The 20318-nt window shown below is 42.1% G+C and overlaps 2 protein-coding genes and 1 pseudogene across 9 annotated transcripts; 2 read left to right on the top strand and 1 right to left on the bottom strand.

Moving 5' to 3' along the window:
* Positions 1 to 650: 650 nt before the first annotated feature.
* LOC139575356 (UDP-glucuronosyltransferase 2A1-like) lies at positions 651 to 3303 on the top strand (annotated as a pseudogene).
* Positions 2740 to 17185, bottom strand: LOC139577045 (RNA exonuclease 1 homolog). Of its 7 annotated transcripts, none has more exons than XM_071403771.1 (17): positions 17050 to 17185; positions 10715 to 10815; positions 8706 to 10345; positions 8523 to 8621; positions 8152 to 8422; positions 7697 to 7890; positions 7364 to 7504; positions 7124 to 7238; positions 6884 to 6955; positions 6599 to 6742; positions 5978 to 6091; positions 5834 to 5907; positions 5634 to 5738; positions 5360 to 5475; positions 5108 to 5246; positions 4790 to 4910; positions 2740 to 4372 (listed from the first exon to the last, which is right to left on the bottom strand). In XM_071403771.1, exons 1-17 carry the CDS (start codon positions 17097 to 17099, stop codon positions 4281 to 4283), a joined length of 3588 nt encoding a protein of 1195 aa, XP_071259872.1. In that variant the 5' UTR covers positions 17100 to 17185; the 3' UTR covers positions 2740 to 4280. The 7 variants fall into 7 exon arrangements, with proteins under 7 accessions (XP_071259872.1, XP_071259876.1, XP_071259875.1 ...); XM_071403775.1 differs by lacking the exon at positions 17050 to 17185 and adding an exon at positions 12435 to 12622; XM_071403774.1 differs by lacking the exon at positions 17050 to 17185 and adding an exon at positions 11840 to 11965.
* Positions 11218 to 20251, top strand: poli (polymerase (DNA directed) iota). 2 transcript variants are annotated; one of them, XM_071403781.1, is made up of 10 exons: positions 11218 to 11485; positions 16463 to 16597; positions 16727 to 16891; positions 17076 to 17222; positions 17481 to 17717; positions 17902 to 18080; positions 18195 to 18286; positions 18381 to 18514; positions 18769 to 18977; positions 19122 to 20251. In XM_071403781.1, the coding sequence occupies exons 1-10, from the start codon at positions 11404 to 11406 to the stop codon at positions 20016 to 20018; spliced, it is 2277 nt and encodes a 758-aa protein (XP_071259882.1). In that variant the 5' UTR covers positions 11218 to 11403; the 3' UTR covers positions 20019 to 20251. The 2 variants fall into 2 exon arrangements, with proteins under 2 accessions (XP_071259882.1, XP_071259883.1); XM_071403782.1 differs by lacking the exon at positions 11218 to 11485 and adding an exon at positions 11923 to 12043.
* The last annotated feature ends 67 nt before the right edge of the window (positions 20252 to 20318 follow it).

Raw genomic sequence — 20318 nt, 5'->3', positions numbered from 1 at the left:
TTCCAATAAATCTTGTTCACATGTATATATCAAACACTACGCATTAAAAGCTCTACTGACCACATGTACTGTATACACCTACATCCTTCACAACAACAGTAGCCGAGGACCATTATTTCCCAGAGAAAAACTTCCACAATACCACAGCTTCCTAAAGGCTGGTATACACTGTCTATTCACCCAACCCTGACCCTGGGAGAACCCTGTGGCCCCACACTTAAACCAGCTACCTAATTTACCTGACGACTATGCTGCTACATCTCACTTGCTAAACAGAGATAGGGTCCTATAAAATAAACTATACTGTAGTTGGCGAGGAAGTTTACTTAGTTTAGAAATATCTATTCCCAATTGTAATAGTTTGTCACACGTAGTAGTAACACAAACATTTCGAATGATGACTTCTGTACACTTTTATATTTGTTTTACTTTGTTGACTTTCTCTGTTTGTTGACTCTGTTCAGATTTACAATGTAGGCTTTTACCTTTCACCCCCAAAGTCCACCGGTTTGCTCTTCTACCTGGTGGCATGAGATAAGATGAGTACTACTATGATTTGACTTAAATGACTAGTTTAAAAAGGATTGATTATAGACACTGTCTACACACTCACCATGAGGCTGGCAGAGAGCATACCGGTTTAAATAATCATACAGTTATGTATCATAGGGCGCGTAGACTGTGGAAACATATTAGTTTGGCACACTGAAGGCAGTCACTGGATCAACCTCAAGCCTGTATTGGAGACTCTGATAGACAGAGGACACAATGTTACAGTGCTGGTAAACAGTGCTTCTCTGTACATGGACCCCACGGAACGCTCTCGCTTCAGCTACCAACCCTTCAATGGCTCAGTCTCTGTGGAGGCCTTGGAGGATTGCCTTGAGGAGTTCATACACTTTTCCATGTACGAGATGGACCACCTGTACTACTGGCAGATCCACTGGAGACTTTATGAACTCATACAAAGACAAATTCAGCTAAACATGCAGATTGTGGATGGACTGTTAAAGTCAGAGAGCGTCATGGAGAGACTGAGAGAGGCCAAGTATGAACTTCTATTAGCTGATCCCATTTGGCCTGGCAGTGAGCTGGTGGCAGAGATGCTGGGACTTCCTCTGGTGTACACGTTTCTCTATCGCCCACACCAGGGAGAGGCTCTGTGGGCAGCTTCCGGCCCACCATCCTAGTCCCTAGTGCCATGGTAAAATGAACGGGCAAAATGAGCTTTGCTGAGACTGATGAATTTCCTATTCTATGCGTCGCAGGACATGACAATATACAGTCTTTGGCGTGATATAGATGACTACTACAGTGAGGCTATGGGTGAGCTGTTACAGTATCATTGGATGAGGTAGCCACATTTGATGATAACCACAGAATAACGTAGCATAGTGTATTTATTTATATTTAAATGTCGGTTCTAATGCAAATACTACTTACATTCTACTGATTTGTAGCCAACAACAGCTGGTGCGATGATAGGAAACGCTGATCTCTGGCTGATCCGTACATACTGGGACTTTGAGTACCCCCGACCTTTCCTCCCAAACTTCAAGTTTGTTGGAGGAATCCACTGCAAGACCACCAAGCTCTTACCAGAGGTAGGCCATGGCAAAAGCACACTTACCTTAAATCAGTATCACTACAAAACATATTAAGTATATCAACATCAATCTGTCCTCACAGATATCCGTTTGTCTTCTCCGCAGCGTCTGTTGCATACACAATGTAATTCTAACTAAGGCTACATAGTACATTATGGTCATGTTTTAGCCATGTCATGTCATAGTCATGTCAATGTCATTACGCTCTGGATAAGAGCGTCTGCTAAATGATTCAAATGTAAATGTTTGAAACAGAGCAATACAAAGAGCTAGATATACAGTAGAGTTCTATTTATGGCTCTGTGGTGAAGTGAGAGGACTACTGTCCCATCAGGCCCTGGAGGAGTTTGTGCAGAGCTCTGGAGATCATGGCGTTGTGTTCACTCTGGGGTCCATGATCAGGAACATGACCACAGAGCAGGCAGATATGATCGCCTCAGCCCTGGGACAGATACCACAGAAGGTCACAGAGAACCTATAGACCTACTGTAGAGTCAGTCAAGCATATTTGTTCTATTACTGGTTCTTATTTACAGCAAACCAAGTAGACGTGTTGCATCTGTCTTGTGCAGCCTGTGTAACATACTTAAACAGTTCAATATAAAATATAATAAAATATAAATAATAACATATAAATATGTCCCTGTCATGGCCAGATTCTGTGGAGGCACAGTGGGGAGAAACCTGAGACTCTGGCTCCCAACACCAGTGTACAACTGGATCCCACAGAACGACCTGCTGGGTAGCTATAGGTTTTTTATAACAAAGACAATAATTCATTATTATGCCTGTTTGGTATAGTGCATAAACCAATCTATTCACCAGTGTGATGTTGAACATCATTATTTGAGACTATCTTTGGAATATCTACATTTAGGAATACTTGTTTCTGTTCTATAAGGCCACACAAAAACTAGAGCCTTCATCACCCATGGTGGAACCAATGGAATCTATGAGGCTATTTACAATGGGGTTCCCATGGTGGGTATTCCTATGTTTGCTGACCAGCCAGACAATATGATCCATATGAAGGCCAAGGGAGCTGCTGTCATCATGGACTTCAACTCCATGCAAACCCGGGACCTTGTGGATGGACTCAATGTTGTGATCAATAACCCATCGTAAGTTGTCCTCATTTTCACAAACATTTATTTTGCTACAGAGTACAGAGTAAATTAGCAACTAGTTTGCTATCACATGAATACACATCTTTATTAAATATATTAAATAAATAGGAGGCTCTACGTATTCTAGGTCATCTGAGAATTGATCAACAGGTATAAGGAGAACGCCATGAGGCTGTCCAGAATCCATCATGACAGACCGATCAGTCTTAAGGATGAGGCATTGTTCTGGCTGGAGTTCATCATAAGAAACAAAGGGGACAGGCTCCTGAGGGTCCAGGCCCACCAGCTCACCTGGTACCAGTACCACAGCCTGGATGTGCTGGCTCTGCTTCTGGCTGTCCTGCTGCTCCTAACCCTTCTCTTCATCAAAACAGGCCTCTTCTGCATCAGGAGTTGCTGTTATGGAACCAAGTTTAAAAGCAAGGCAGAGTGACAGCTTCAGCCATAGAAATACAATGAATAGACTGGACATCTCTATTCACATCAATTATGGCATAATGGGTGGACTGGAAGCCTTTCTGAGTGTACACGTAGGAGCAGGAAATAAAAGCAGTAAGTAAAAACATCAACATGTGTTGTGATTTGTTAAATCAACTTAACTGACATTACAAAAAATACATTCCATTGCATGAGCCACATCAGTTAGCACCATTTGAATGAACATTCTATATTACCATGGAAATTATTGCATAGCAATACCAGGCAATGATTGAGAGTGTACCCATGAGTTTGTCAGTCAAATTGCCAGGGTTAGAGGTTCCTTGCCCGTTCTGTCCATTCAACTTTTTATGGGTTCAGCACCAGGCAATATTATTTCAATACTGTTACTTGACTTTCTTCCTCATCAGGGAGAAGTGATAGTCACCAAACGGAATTAGATTTTTTTTTTGTCTCATATTGTACGTTCCATTTATTTTAGTTCACGTTTGCGTTCATTGCCTGGTTGTAGAGGAAATGACACAATTTGAACCTGTTCCTTAAAAAAAATGGTGTTGATAAATAATTATTGAAATAGTTTATCCTCAGTGACACTGTGGTTTTATGTATCATCACATAACATCTGAAAGTGTTGAGGACTGTAGATAGACTGGGGAGGGGTCCTGTTTCTTGCTCACATTGAGTTTATTGGATGTTGGACTTGACTCTGATCTCCTCAGGTGTCACACATAGCTATGAAAGCCTAATGCTGCAGTTCCCATCAACCATGATCATAATAATATCCCACAACAGATTTCTTTACTGTGCTTTTACTTTCAATATATATATTATTCTTTCCCAGTGTTGAGTGCATCCCCAAATAATAATTACATTGGCATAAGAGACTGAGAAGCATAACATAATTGAACAAAGATTAAACAAAAATGAATTCCATCAAAAAACTAAAATGTACATAACAAATAGAATTTCAGTCCCTCTCCAAGCCTACCCAGACCATTTGAAGAAATGAGCCAACAACACTTCACCTTTATACAAATAAGTGACATTTTAACATACATCTCTGTGATTTCATGAATAACGAAGGTGGGCGATGGCAGATTTATTCAGATCACCATCGTTTAGTTTTGCCATCTTCTTTGACCTTCCACAGCATGAGCTCCATACAGGCAGCAGCATCTTCTGCTGAGTCATGGCCACCCACTGGAAGAGACAGGAACAATGCCATACACACTGTTACTGCAAGACTAATGTAGGCCTGGCCTGTGTATATATATATATATATCTTACATGTATCAGAAAGCCTTGGATCAGGAATGATTCTCACATTAGTGGATACATGTTTTAGCACTGTAGCCTCCTACACACCACAAAATATTATCGCTCAGATTTTCCTTCTCACCTGCAACGTCCCTTTTTATTAGTGTTCTAAGAACATTTTTAAAATGTAGTGAATGGACAGAATTGTAATTGTGAAATATTTTTCATTAAGAACATTCATGCAACATGTCTCCCTGATTTCACCATGATCAGTTTGACAGTATATAAAAAAAAAAACTTTAATGACACACAGTAGATGGACATCCTCCCCACTGCCAGACTTGTTTGTGTTTGACCCACCACTCTCCTGGATGATCCTCCTGAGGTAGTCTGCTGTCAGATTGTGGAGGGTCATCTTATGAGGCAGGCCCAGGCGGTGGGGGAACGACACAGAGGTGTCCACCACGGTGCCATGGAGCAGCTGAGACAGGCAAGGTGACAAACTTTATGGGCCAGTTTCCCAGACACAGATTAGGCCTAGTCAGGACTAAAAAAGCATGCTCTAAGAAGATTGTAGTAATGTTTTATTTGATGTATCGGGAAAAAAATATGACTAATAGACTTTCCATATCAGTGTCCATTCACTAATAAATAGTTAAATAATGCAGCGCAACTCACCTTCAGTGCACAGAGGTCAGATTCCAAGCCGTAGCCGATCAGTATAGTCTCTGCACTGACAAAGCTCAGTAGAGTCTCCTGAACGTCTCGGATGGACGAGCTTGTTCCTTTCACATCAGCTTCATTGATGCCTGAAAACCTGAGTAAAAGAGAGCAATAATGACTTCCATGCCATCCTTGTCTAAAATACTGGATTAAATAAAGCAGTCTGTCAAGATTCAATATTAATTATGGAGTGTTATGTGGCCTTACCTGGTGTTGTAGTCAATGACGTCATTATCAGGTTTCACAAAGGTGTCATAGATGACCTGCAAACTGGAGTTAACAACAGTCACTCTGGCCAGCTCTAGACCTTGAGTGGTATAGCACTGAAGAAAAATAAATGTATTAGTCATACAATAAACTTTACCAGATCACTAGTGTGGCAGTGTGGACATTGATATTCAAAACACACTGACCCAACCTTAATTGGCATGTCATGCAAAATGTTGCCTATGAATTCCGTAATGTGACTGTTGAATCTCACCATTTCACAGTCGACTGAGAACACACCCGGGCATCTCTTGTCAGAGGCAGGCCTAGGAAGGGTACTGACAAAGCCATCCAGGCTAACTGCATCATGGACATGCAGCTGAGGGGGGAGACATGTGAGCAATACAAAATGTTTCCTGACATCTTTGAAGGGTCTTAAGGAAAATAAATGTGATGCACCAGTCATCTTCTTACCTTGAAGACTTGGCATCCAGGGCACCCAGCCACACCTTCACAGCAGCTGTAGCGGGTTTCCACTCCACCTGGAACTGTACAGTAATAGCAAGTTATTAAATATCTGTACTCAGACATTTAGAACATACTATAACGTCCTCTCACCCTTCTTCTCAACTCCTTTCCCATAGTGGTAGTTGCACTCCTCCTTGCGAGTGTGCTTTCCCACTTGGTTCACAGAGTAAGTGGCCCCACACCGACAGCAAATCCTCTTCAAAGCTTTTTCCCCCCAGAAAAATAAACAAAAACACAAGTTTTCAATTCAGGAGTTAAACAGAGCCCTGAAAGCAAAGACATTATAAAGCTGGAGTATGCCCTCTTCTGGAATGGGGAATGATGAACAGAACATGAAGAACAGGCCCATGTTGACTACAATACCCAAGGTAGACCAGTCCTAGGGAAATTACTCATACCACAGCCCTAAAATTAAAATATGAACCGTTGAAGCCAGTTCCACTGCTTTCTTTCATTGTTCCCCTCTAATCAGGGACTGATTCAGAACTGGGACACCAGGTGGGTGCAATTAATTATCAGCAACAGAGAAACAGTACTCTGGACCTCCAGGGTTGGATTTGAATAACCCTGGCCTATTGATGTATTGCTTGTAGCAAGTATGTAAAATACATGCTTATGACTAAATGTCACATTCCAAGAGGTACATTTTTACATTTGGTCATTACTCAGCAATATAGACCTGAACAATGCAGTGCTTCATACTGTACTCACAATCAGTGATTGCCTTTTTATAGTCTTCACGGTACAGTATGGCACTGCCAGATTTCTCTGGGTGCTGAAGAGGATAGTTATTCTCCGTCAATATCTCCTCTGACAGAATGTGCTCCTTCAAACTGTCATACAATGCAACATCTCCTTCAACAGAAAATGAATAGGAAAGCTAAATGAGTCATGGAAGTGTCAGAAAAGCAATCAAGATGTTGATATGACGCATAGCATAACTTAGAAAAAAATCTTATCCTTTAATGAAAATGTGTGTTGAGGAATGCATGATACCATTTGCCCAAAGTGCTTTTTCATTGAGTGGAATATTTCCTTTGGACAGCTGGACATTAGTTTCATTTCCAGCTGCAAAAGAACAGACAAGAAACAATTCAACTTGAGTTGCGAAGCCCAAAATGTCCTTTGTTTACATCTTTGTCCCACCACAAGATATTTAACAATATATTATCATACTATTGCAAGTAATCAAAAAGCAATTTAGAATACATTCACTCAGTTGCTGTAGATTCCCACCTTTGACAGAGACGGTGCTCTGGTTCTTCAGCCTCTTCAGTGCATTCACTGCAACACTCAGATACTTGAGTTTGTTGATGCTGCGATCATACACAGTCTTCTCCTCAGCAAGAGCCTAAAGTATAAATCACACTGTCACAGCTTCCAACATAAAACAATAGGTCATGGCAACAACATGCATGACAATTCCCATTTAATATAATCATGGCTAATATAAATGTTGACTGCTCTGGGACAAACCTTTTCAAAAGCATCTTGTACAGTGACGGACGTTTTGAGGAATTCCTCTACAAACAGGTTTACATAGCGCTGCCGTACGTCATGTGGGACTTTGGCGCTGACCTCAGGACGCGTCTTGGCTTTTCGTTTGGTAGGAATGGGCTGGGAGGACAAACGCAAAGTAAGGATTTTTACTTGAGAAACAAAACAAAAATGACCTTGCCATGCAGTTTTTTAGAAAACATGAATGCAAGCTCTAATGAAAATAATCTGCTCAGTAATGTGCGACTGTGTCAATACAAAGAAAACCACTAAAGCCATTTCATTCCACCTCTAAATTTTGTTGGTACTCACCTTAGCAGGGATATAGGCAGTAGGCTGAGGTTGTACAGGAACAGGGGTAACTGGAGTATGGACCGGGGTATGGACTGTGGCGACTGGAGAATTAGCTGAAGTGATGGGCAGAGTGTAGCTTCCCTCTGGGAGGATGAAGTGCAGGTTGTTGCCCACCTGGATGGCTGTTCCCACAGGTATGACGTTCACACAGGCTAGCAGGGAAAATATATAACCAATAACTTAGCATCATGTACAGATGGAAATAAGATGCATTTAATATAGATGAAATCTTCTGATGCATAACAGACAAAATCTGTACAATAGGATATACATGCCAACTGACTGGAGGAGGGCATTTTCACCTCAACATCACCCTGTTGTACTTTATCATTTACAACTTCAAATTGCAGTGGTTGGTACATTCCTCACACATACAAAAGTATAGTTTACACATTAAAGTTATGGACTCTTACAGTTTTGCATAGTAGTTTGGTGAGTTGGCTGGTGAATGAGGTATTGAACTGGATGGTGGGTGGCCTGATGACTGGCCTGATGAGCAGGAGAAGGCAGCATCACCATTTTTCTCTGTGAGTTGGAGGAGATGAACGCCTGGCCTCCTTTCAGAGCAGCGGACAAAACGGAGGCCCTCTGCTGCAGTTGATGTATCTTAGAGGGGTTGGACAACTGGGGGGCTCCTCCTCGGAAAGGAACGATCACCTGGGCTTTGCTTTTGCCCACCGGTGGCTATAGGACAGGAAGGCAGTCAATTACAATAAGAAACGTTTCATGAATCACAGTTAATAAAGTCAGTCATATGCTTGAGTTGTAGCCTTCAATAGTGTACCTCAGTATATCTGGACACATGGGCCACCCTCTTCCTGGGTCCTGGCAACGGTTTGGGTTTCACTGCTAACCCTGGTGTCTCCACATCCACAGCTCCTACCTAAAACACACAATGAGAACATTTTCCTATCTCCATTAAACTGTACAACTATCCCACCCAATGTGTGTGTTTGCATGCACTTACAGGTGTACAAGCCTGGTCTGTCGATCCCTCATCACCCTTGTTGGCTTCCTCCATGAAGATACGATAGCATTCCTCCATTGTGTCACTATCAGATAACTCTGAATACTCGAGCTCCTCAGAACTTGAATCAATAACAATGTGTTCATTCATTGCTTCCACAGTAGGCTGCTCAAAAGGAGCAGATTGTAATTCTACTCCATTAGTACCTGACGTAGTTGGCCCATATAACAGCTGGCATTGGGTGAAACCCACGGTAGTGGCCGCTTGCTCTACAAAATTTGCTACCGGAACTGGACTAGGCAGGGCCAAATCAAGCCCTGGCGCTTGGCCTGGTATTTTCTGCAGACATGGCACTGATGATACACTTTGTACAGGTGACCAGTAACTCTGAGCAGAGCTCTGTGCTACTGGCTGCTCACTTCTCTGGGTCTCAATGGGGAGTTTATGGGGGGAGGAGACAGAGGGAGGGACTAAAACATTATGAGGTAGTGAAGATATATGTCCATATGAGACTTCATTGGGTTGAAGATGGTTACTGTTCTCAACACAGTTGTAGGCAAGCTCACGTTCAAGCAATCCAGGTTCTGCCATCAGTAAGTTGACATCAGTCGTAACTGGCTCATTATGGTGACGTGTCTGTAAGGATGATAGACTCATTTTGAGAGACACAGGTTCTGGGACACAATTGCTTTCCGCAGTGGCTTCAGCCTCTTGGTAACAAACTATTCTCTCACTTTCACTCCTCAGGTTTTCCAAGCATTTGGACAAGTCATCGAATACACTCTCAGCACTTGGTTCACCTTCATTTTCCCGACTAGCGGAAACACTAGATAGGCCATAAGTGTTGAGGTTATCATCTTTCACAATCTCAGACACTGCAGGTGGGGATAGGACTTCGACTACTTCAGGACCAGGAGTGGACACAGGAAGTGGAATACTAAGTGGAGCATGAGCCACAGTAGGAACAAAAACAGTGTGGTCTTCCTCTTTGATTTCCTGTGATTGGTTTGTGGTGATCTTACAGGGCTTCTGAGCCCGACACTTCTTTATATCGCTCTCCAGAGGTGGAATATCAATGATGAGGACCCCTTCTTCTTCTTCAGAGTCATCAACTAACTTGTTACTACTAGCTGGTGAGGCAGTGAACTCTTGAGATGGTGGCTTAGTTTGGTCCTCCTTACAAACATTCTCTCTCATCCTCTTCACACCTTGCCCACTTCTCACTTTCTGCTCATTACCTGGTTTGTACTCAGAACAACCACTAGATCGCAAAGAAGCTGAGAAGTTGGACAAGGGGTCGTATTCCAAATCAGTCCTGGGTTTGGAATTGTCAACCACATACTTCCTCCGGGCAGGAGAATAGACTGTAGTTGACTGCCTGTGTTTAGACTTTACGCTATTTCCATTCAGATCTTTACCTGGTGTTTCAGATTTGGCAATCAAGACTTTCTTGGACCCTGTTCTTTCACTGTCCACCTGCACAGTTTGGTAACGAGATAATCTCCTTTGCTCCTTCTCAACCTCATTCTTCACAGTCTCAATTTCTTTGTTGATCCTCTCCAACTCCAAAAGGCAAGGGTCTTTGGCTTCATTGACCTGTGGAGCTCCATTGATGGAAGTGGAATGAGTTTTCCAAACACCTGTTCATGAAGAAAAAGTAAATAGAAAACTGATGTCATTAAGAAGATCAAACGATGCAAATTACTACACACATGCCATACTATTTTTCCAAAGTGAAAAAAAAAAATGCAGCCACCTCCTGCAGCCACCATAATTCCTTACAACATGGTCAGGGCAGGTTGATGCACTGCAATTAGGTTATAGGCCGACTTGAAAATAAGTAATCCGGTTTCAAATTGATGGGCTACTGCCAATTTCCACTTGAGAATGTAATATGGCAATTAACGAGTATGCCTTTTTGGAAAACTATGGCAAAACTAAAGGCAAGCTGATGATAAAATACTAAGGGGAATTTGTATGTAAATGAATTACAATAAAACCAGACTGACCTGCTGCTGTTACCGGTGAGCCATACAGGGTGTTGTCAAACATTCCTCGCTCGTCTTTGTCATGCTTGTACAGACAGTGGGGCCGCTTACAGTGGTCACGTCTGAAAAATGGACAGTCTATTTCAGCGAAGAACCCAATGGAAGACAACATCGACTAATTATAATTTCTGTACTCCGGCTATATTTAATAATATTTATTCACGCGTGGGCGCTTTCCATCAATTGTCCACTCACAACACTATGCACCTGTCATGACGTCAGTGTTACGTGAGTTTTATAGCATCAGTCGTGGCGCGGGACATTCTGTCAAAAAAATTATAGTGGACTGCCATGCGCAATCATTTAAATTCATGATGATGATGATCATGTGAAATAAGTTCGCGTTGGTAAAGAGTCAAACTAGCACATTTGAAATGAATTGACAGGGAATCCACCTGAAATTGATAAAGCTTTCCCCAGGCCTAAAATACAAATATGCCTAGTGGCTGGTGCCACCCAGTGGCTGTGCCTGTCTGCTACTCTGGAAGTACTTCAGAACTGTAGGTGGTGCAAATGCGCTTGTTGCTGCTCAAGCCAACGAACCCAGAATCAGAAGAAGACATCCAAGAGACGTTCGTGTGTTGCATGAAAAATCGAAACAACACTTATTCATATGTTTGAGTACATCAGAATGTTCTTGTTGTTTAGAAATGGACGTGGGTGATGAGGACATTGAGGATGAAACTGACTGGAACAGCATTTGCTCGGACTTTGTTCAACCCCCCCATGTTGGTAAGAAAACAACACAAGTGACACCAAATGACGGAAGCAAATTGCTTTGCCAACATTGCATGTTAAGTGTAGTGAAAAATACGTGTGTAATGCTATACTCCGTGTGTAAACAGTGGTTGCCTACCTTTTTCGGTTACTGTACCACTCCTTGGTCATGACTCTGTTCTATTACATTAACGTTACAAGAGTCAATGGACGAAGGCGTGTTCTAAAGGGGGAAGTTTTGTTAAGAGCCCTGATGCTCGATTTGAACATTAACATGCATCGCTTGCACTACGGTTTTGGAAGCATAACGGACCTTACTTAATATCAGCGAGAATTAATTTTTTAAAAACAGGTTAAATTGATAGACACCTTGTTAGTGTTCCCACACGGGAATATATCCATGTTACAGCGCTTGTTTACGGAAAACAGACGGAAGACGAGGCTATTTAGCAATTAACTATCTAGCATGCTCTGAACACCTGTGTGTAAGTGTAACTCGGGAAGTGTAGCGGAAGAGTAGTTTCCTCGTATGGAGCCACTCATAGCTGTATGGATCTGTGCAAAACTGCTACAGTAAGTGTATATATTTTTTTGAATCATTTTTTATCGCTGATGAAAGATAATGGCCATATGTTTCGGAAGCCATATTGCAATAAATTATTATTTACGTTTCTAAACGTTAAAACACAGCGTCAATATTGTAATTCACATGAGGCGGTCGTGGGTGAAGCTAATGGCTGAGAACCTTAGGGGGAAGGCAGAATGTCGCCTAGAGTTTGAGAGCTACTGTACCACCAACTGGATTTTGCTCTGCCCAGACTACCCTAGTCCAGTGGTTCCCAACCTTTTTTGCTTACTGTACAACCAACTAAATGTTGATCTGGCTAGAGTACCCTAACCCAGTGGTTCTAGAAACATAAAGCCCTTTACTTTCATATCACATAAAAAATAATTTCACACTTACTGTCACTGTTTTAACCAGTTGCAGCCAAAAGTATTTTTCAGTGACAACACGTTTCTGGAGGCCTTCTTCCATTACACACGGGTGTTCAGAGCCTGCGAGATAGCGAATTGGCACAGGTGGTCCCTCTTTCTTCTGTCTGTCTTCCATAAACACACACTGTAAGTTGGAGATATGGCCACGTGGGAACATTAACCCTATAAACAGGGGCGGACTTAGTGTTTTCGAGGCCCCAGGCAGATGCCAGTTTTAGCCCCCCGAGATCCCCTCCCCCCCTGATTTTTATTTTATTTATTTGAATGGGTCTTATAGTAAAAATGTATTACCTTTAAATGTGCCATGAACACAAAAACATCCTAACTGGTTATCTGATTGTCAAACAAATCACTTCACAAAGTAGGTTACCTTCGTACGTTCATCCAAAACAATTCCAGGATGCGAACAGTGCACTGTGCACCCGCCAACTTTCCTTCACTCATGCGAGTGGTTGAAACTATCTCACCGGAGAAAGCATCCGAGCAAGGGAAACAGTGCCCCTCTGTCTTACTAAATGTATCTGACGCTGTCTGGCAAAAAAAATGTATGATATGCCATACTCTTTTTGGCCAGACAGCATCAGATACATGGGCTACACATATGTTGTTCTTAACTGACTTGCCTAGTTAAATAAAGGTTAAATAACATTTTTTTTAAATCATGTCCTCTGCCTCAATGAAGATGGCAGTAATATCAGCAGCACCTGTCTTCTTACTAAAGAAATGCGTATTGTATCCCCATAGAGTCTAAGGGCCCGAGGCTGGGTTTCTACTAAACTAACCTGGTCGAGAACCAGTGTTCCCTAATACGGGCAAGCCTTTGGGAAGTTGTTGAAAAATGGCTAAATAGGGGTGGAGACCCGGTGTAAATCAGTGACGTCTCGGTACACATCAAACCAATCAAATGCCTTGCTTGGGCGGAGCTCCAATAGTGTTCACTAGATTAATGTCGTAGGTGCAACAGTGCCTGACCATTCTTTGGTGAGGATGACCAGGAAATCGCTGCTTTAAAACCCCATAAAAATATGTTTATGTATGCAATTTTATGTATAGAGCACATCACTCTAGTGTCTAATTGGTATATTGTAATTACTTTGCCACCATGGCCTATTTATTGCCTTACCTTCCTTTTCTTACATCATTTGCACAGACTCTATATAGATTTTCTTCAACTGTATTAATGACTGTATGTTTTGTTTATTCCATGTGTAACTTGTGTTGTTGTATGTGTCGAACTGCTTTGCTTTATTCTTGGCCAGGTCGCAGTTGTAAATGAGAACTTGTTCTCAACTTGCCTACCTGGCTAAATAAAGGTGAAATAAAAATACATTTAAAAAATTCGAACAAAACAGAATTATGTTTTTCTTCCAGGCTTTCTTCCATTTTCTGCAATGTTGCAAACTAGCATACAGAACTACTCTCTGCAAAATGTCTCCTTCCCTGCCTGAAAACAGTGGCGAACATAACACGTAGCACCAATGGGCATGGGGGGAGAAGGTTCTTGAACCGTAAAATCCTATCAAAAATCTTGCCGCTGGAAGCCAGCGAACCATTCAAAACGTTTTTGCAAGAACAAATTATCCAGTCCTCCAAAGGAGGTGTGGCAAAGCGAGATGACTACTACTAAGCTAACATATGTAATTGTTTTAAGGTGGTCATAGCAAGGATATTTTAGCTATTTGATTTTAGGACCCCTGTAGGTATAAAATAATGTTTTTTTAAATAATATTTTGTTATGTCTCGAGTGGAGTATTATTATATATTTTTTTTAATGCTCAGCTCATGAGGCCCCTTGATGTGAGGCCTGAGGCAATTGCCTCTTCTGCCAAATAGTAAGTCCGCCAGTGCCTCTAAAGATGTGTATCAATTTAACGTTTTGTTTTTTCTCCCTGATATGAAAGATGAGGTTCTTATTAGAGGTCGACCGATTATGATTTTTCAACGCCGATACCGATTATTGGAAGACCAAAAAAAGCCGATACCGATTAATCGGCCGATATTTATTTATTTGTAATAATGACAATTACAACAATACTGAATGAACACTTATTTTAACTTAATATAATACATCAATAAAATCAATTTAGCCTCAAATAAATAATGAAACATGTTCAATTTGGTTTAAATAATGCAAAAACAAAGTTTTGGAGAAAGAAGTAAAAGTGCAATATGTGCCATGTAAGAAAGCTAACGTTTAAATTCCTTGCTCAGAACATGAGAACGTATGAAAGCTGGTGGTTCCTTTTAACATGAGTCTTCAATATTCCCAGGTAAGAAGTTTTAGGTTGTAGTTATTATAGGAATTATAGGACTATTTCTCTCTATACGATTTGTATTTCATATACCTTGGACTATTGGATGTTCTTATAGGCACTTTAGTATTGCCAGTGTAACAGTATAGCTTCCATCCCTCTCCTCGCCGCTACCTGGGCTCGAACCAGGAACACATTGACAACAGCCACCCTCGAAGCAGCGTTACCCATGCAGAGCATGGGGAACAACTACTCCAAGTCTCAGAGTGAGTGACGTTTGAAACGCTATTAGCGCTCACCCCGCTAACTAGCTAGCCATTTCACATCGGTTACACCAGCCTAATCTCAGGAGTTGATAGGCTTGAAGTGATAAACAGCGCAATGCATGAAGCATTGCGAAGAGCTGCTGGCGAAATGCACGAAAGTGCTGTTTGAATGAATGCTTACAAGTCTGCTGGTGCCTACCATCGCTCAGTCAGACTGCTCTATCAAATCATAGACTTAATTATAACATAATAACACACAGAAATAGGAGCCTTAGGTCGAATCCGGAAACTATAATTTTGAAAACAAAAGGTTTATTCTTTCAGTGAAATACGGAACCGTTCCGTATTTTATCTAACGGATGGCATCCCTAAGTCTAAATATTGCTGTTACATTGGACAACCTTCAATGTTATGTCAAAATTACGTAAAATTCAGGCAAATTAGTTCGCAATGAGCCAGGCGGCCCAAACTGTTGCATATACCCTGACTCTGCGTGCAATGATCGCAAGAGAAGTGACACAATTTCACCTGGTTAATATTGCCTGCTAACCTGGATTTCTTTTAGCTAAATATGCAGGTGTAAAAATATATACTTCTGTGTATTGATTTTGAGAAAGGCATTGATGTTTATGGTAAGGTACACGTTGGAGCAACGACAGTCCTTTTTCGCGAAAGCGCACCGCATTGATTATATGCAACGCAGGACACGCTAGATAAACTAGTAATATCATCAACCATGTGTAGTTATAACTAGTGATTATGATTGATTGATTGATTGATTGATTGTTTTTTATAAGATAAGTTTAATGCTAGCTAGCTACTTACCTTGGCTTCTTACTGCATTCGCGTAACAGGCAGGCTCCTCATGAGGCAGGTGGTTAGAGCGTTGGACTAGTTAACCGTAAGATTGCAAGATTGAATCCCTGAGCTGACAAGGTAAAAATCTGTCGTTCTGCCCCTGAACAAGGCAGTTAACCCACCGCTCCTAGGCCGTCATTGAAAATAAGAATGTGTTCTTAACTGACTTGCCTAGTTAAATAAAGGTGTAAAAAAAAAAACATCTGCAAAATCGGCATCCAAAAATACCGATTTCCGATTGTTATGAAAACTTGAAATCGGCCCTAATTAATCGGCCATTCCGATTTAATTGGTCGACCTCTAGTTCTTATGCTTCCAAAACTGACCGCAAGCAGTGCGTGTTAATGCTCAGACATAGCATCTGGGCTCTTAACAAAACTTCCCCGTACCGAAGACGCATTCGTCCAATGACTTGTGTAATGTAATAGAACTGGGAGTCATGATCAAGGGCTAGGAGTACCCCTTAAGTACCCCCTCATGTGCATTTTACCAGTAGGTCTCATGAGTCTTCTCAAGTACCCCCTGTCGATAGGCCGAGGACCCCTGGTTGGGAACCACTGGTGTAATAGCTCTTTCACCTGTAATTGTTCTCACTATGAAACTGCACTTATCTCTTTCAGTGATCCATGGGGGCAAATATTGCAGTAAGGTACCTGTACCACCAGTACAGAGAGTCATCCTGCATTTTGACCTGGACTGTTTCTATGCCCAGGTTGAAATGATCCGCAACCCAGCATTGCGGAATGTGCCTTTAGGTGATTTATTGTACATACTATTTCTATTTCGTCTCCTATTCTTTGTGTCTAAGCATTTTACTGTATCGTTTTTCATCATGTTAATGGAAGCACTGGTTGTATAACAACTTCTCTCTGGACTCCTTGTAGGTATTCAACAAAAGTACATCATCGTCACCTGTAACTACGTGGCCAGGGACCTTGGTGTGACAAAGCTGATGTTAGTGACGGATGCCAAAGAGAAGTGTCCTCAGCTCGTGCTGGTCAAGGGAGAGGACCTGACACACTACAGAGAGACATCTTACAAAGTCACAGGTAATCAACTCAGTAACTCTTGAAAGGAGTTAACCACCACAAACAGCTAGAACAGTGATGATCTCACAAACATCAGATAAATTATTTTTATCGCCACAGTGTTACGCTCTAATGAATTCTAACTTACTATCAGTTTTTTCTTATGGAAAAACTCTCACCTGTCTCTGTGCTTTCCTCCATTTAGAGTTGCTGATGTCGTTCTGTCCATTAGTAGAACGGCTGGGGTTTGATGAGAACTTCATGGACATCACAGAGATGGTGGAGAGGAGGATAGAACAGACCCCAGAGTCTGCTCACTATTCATACGAAGGCCACGTTTACAATCTTGACAGTGAGTAGCATAAGGTCTAGCAGCATTCAGACTGGGGACTTATGAAACCAGGATATGGGTTGTGAAACAACCTGTAAAGCTAAATGTATAAACATTTGCATTGCACTTTCAGTTTCCTACATTTAGAGCCACTGTGGGTTTGGATTCTTAATCTTAGCCTTTAGTTATAAGAAATTCCATGTCTACATACTAGCAATCAGGTTGAGATGATGTGAAATTTAACTGTGAATTGTGTATCTTTCTGTTTTGTCTACTCAGCCTCAGATGCCAAAGTCATGGTACACCCTAGACTAGCGGTGGGCTCACGTATCGCAGCTGAACTGAGAGCAGAGATCCACAGCAAGCTGGGCCTCACTGGCTGTGCGGGCATTGCTACCAGTAAGCTGCTGGCCAAACTGGTGGTGGGCGCCTTCAAGCCAAATCAACAAACCACACTTTTGCCAGAGAGTGTGAAAGACATTATGGGCAGTCTAAATGGTTTACGTAAAGTACCAGGTAAAGATTTACGCTTTATTCCTAATTTGACACTCAGCAAGTTATCCAAGTCAATACATGAAGTAGAGTGTAGTGGTAGATTATCCAACCTGTTGTAGATCCATGTAGCCCCAGCCGTAATCACCTCTGTAGCTGTTGTCATGCTATTCAGTGCTTTACCTTTACCCATTATGGCCCATTTCAGGAGTAGGCCACCAGACTGCTAAGAGGCTTCAGGCCCTGGGATTGGTTAGTGTGCAGGACCTGCAGCTCTTTCCATTGGCTGACCTGGTGAGGGAGTTTGGAGTTTCCACTGCTCAGCGTCTCCAGAACCTGGCTTTGGGCATCGATGACACTCCAGTCACCCCCACTGGTGCTCCACAGGTGTGAGATGAAAACTGATCAATACAATAATCATTTTTCAGCTAATACTGTTACAGTGCACATATTGATAATGTCTTTCTGTATTTTTTCTCCTTGTCTTCATAACATACCAAGTCTCTTAGCGATGAAGACTCCTTCAAGAAAATGTCCTCAACCAATGAAGTTTGGCAAAAGGTTAAAGATCTGTTGAGTAGCATTTTAGACAGGTAATCATAAGGTTTGAATTGCAAGGTGCTGAAATGGTTGAATCTCTAAGTAGTGCTTCTGCTCCTAAGTTTAACTAAGCTGTCTTGGTTTTAGGATGCATAAAGATGGCAGGCAGCCTTTGACCCTTCGACTGACCATCAGGCGTTACTCTGCAACCAACAAGTGGTTCAGCCGGGAGAGCAGGCAGTGTCCCATCCCCAACCACATTGGGCAAAAGATAACCTCTGGTACCTGTTAAATCATTCTCACACAAATATGGAGTATATTTTGTCTGCAAGTCATTAGGAATTGAAACGGCCAATGTACTGCCTATGGCTTTATCAAATATGCAGTAGCTATTGTTTTTTACCTACTGTACTGTGTATCTACATTTTAACTGTACATTCATTTCTAAGTATGGATTTCACAGATCTTGAATGGTAGATCAGTTACTGTGCATTTAGCAGCTAACACCACTTAAATCTGCTGTGTTATTTGTCAGGCAACTGTGATGCCTTGGCCCAGCTGGTCACCATGGCCATGAAGCTCTTCCACAAGATGGTGGACACCAACACAGCCTTCCACCTCACCCTCCTCAATGTGTGCTTCAGTAACCTGCAGGCCAAGTGTGCTGCTGTCAGCAAGGGATCCATCGCCTCCTTCTTCACACACAGATCTCCTGAGAAAACACAGGCCTCCTCTCGGTGCCAGGTAAGAAGACATGTGGATGTCACCCATTAGAAGTAAACTAGTATCTCTGTCTCAGGCTTTACCCTGCCATGTGTACTCCTTATGTGTCATCTTTAGAATTCTGAAAATGTGCATCCTTTCTCTTTCTCTCTCCTTCCCCTCTAGGAGGATCTGTCTCAAAGTGTGCTTGGTAACCTCAGGGGACAGGTTGGATCTCATGTTGAAGGTAAGACAGAGGAGTTGACTGGTCAGGATGCATCACACTGGATACCAGACATACCTAGCAACCTTAAGATCAAGCCTTACACACAGTCAACAATGCATAGCCCTGAGGCCTCCCAGCAGCGGCCTATGGTGGGTGAGTGCTGCATAGGTGGAACAGTAGATGATAAAAGGACCAACAGTCCTGGGGTGACAGATGTTCCTCCGTTGCCCCCCAACATTGACCCAGAGGTGTTTAGACTCCTGCCTGAGGACATCCAGAAGGAACTGTTATCAGCTGCCTACCCAGAGACCGCCCATGGCCTCCACAGCCATAGCACTCAGTCCGTCAGACCCACAGTATCTGATCCAGCAGACAGAGCCCACTCATCTCACCACAACCATTCAGAACAGCCTGCCTCTCTCTCTCAGCCTGCTGCATGCAAACTTAATGACTCATTTCACAGCACTCGCATAGACCTAAGAGAAACTGTGAAGGGCTTTGACAGACAGCCCAATGCACCGACAACCAACAACCAACAAGAACACACAGTCTCCTCCCTGCAGTATTCACTCACTGACCTCTTGGAGGAGGGAAACTCCTCTACAGGCCTCGTGTCACAGAGGCAGTCGGCTGACTGTGGTTTCCCAGGAAACGTGGACCCCAAGGTGTTCTCAGAACTACCTCCAGAGGTTCAGAGAGAGCTACTGTCTGAGTGGAGACAACAGATACCTGTCCTTAAGATTTCCTCCTCTTTGAAAAATCAGGGCAAAAGCCCCCTGGCCAGAGAGAAGAAGGCTCCAGCTAAAAGCAGTCAGGCTAATGACTTATTGAAGTATTTCAAACCCAGCTCAGGTTAGAATGTGTCCGTTATATCAAAGGTCACTATGTGGTGATTAAGAATTTGGACAAATATTCAAATCATTCTCTTTTATTTTTAGGATGTTCAGCAAGTGAGATTCATACAGTTATTTTAGTCAATGAAAATATAAGGAATTGAATGTTAAAATATACATTTTTTCAATCTGTGTTTTACATTTTGTAAGCATATGGTAATGTTCCAAGAAATATGTAAATAAAGATCATTTCCTTATTTTATTGTACAGTTTTAAATTGATAAACATTGGAATTAGTTTGCATAACATGTGATGTTTGCTGTT

Source organism: Salvelinus alpinus, chromosome 5 (assembly GCF_045679555.1).
Source record: "Salvelinus alpinus chromosome 5, SLU_Salpinus.1, whole genome shotgun sequence".
Classification (NCBI taxonomy): domain Eukaryota; kingdom Metazoa; phylum Chordata; class Actinopteri; order Salmoniformes; family Salmonidae; genus Salvelinus; species Salvelinus alpinus.
The sequence above is the reverse complement of the archived record's forward strand: the minus strand, read 5'-3'. Positions and strand labels throughout refer to the sequence as shown.

Coding starts and splice junctions, on each gene's coding strand:
- poli (XM_071403781.1), top strand. CDS start 11,404: ATGGACGTGGGTGATGAGGACATTGAGGATGAAACTGACTGGAACAGC. Junction 17,718..17,901: donor TGGTTTACGTAAAGTACCAG/GTAAAGATTTAC, acceptor GGCCCATTTCAG/GAGTAGGCCACCAGACTGCT. Junction 18,081..18,194: donor CCCCCACTGGTGCTCCACAG/GTGTGAGATGAA, acceptor TAACATACCAAG/TCTCTTAGCGATGAAGACTC.
- LOC139577045 (XM_071403771.1), bottom strand. CDS start 17,099: ATGGACAGAACGACATCAGCAACTCTAAATGGAGGAAAGCACAGAGAC. Junction 10,816..17,049: donor GGAGGAAAGCACAGAGACAG/GTGAGAGTTTTT, acceptor TCCATTTTTCAG/ACGTGACCACTGTAAGCGGC. Junction 4,911..5,107: donor CTGACCTCTGTGCACTGAAG/GTGAGTTGCGCT, acceptor TGCCTGTCTCAG/CTGCTCCATGGCACCGTGGT.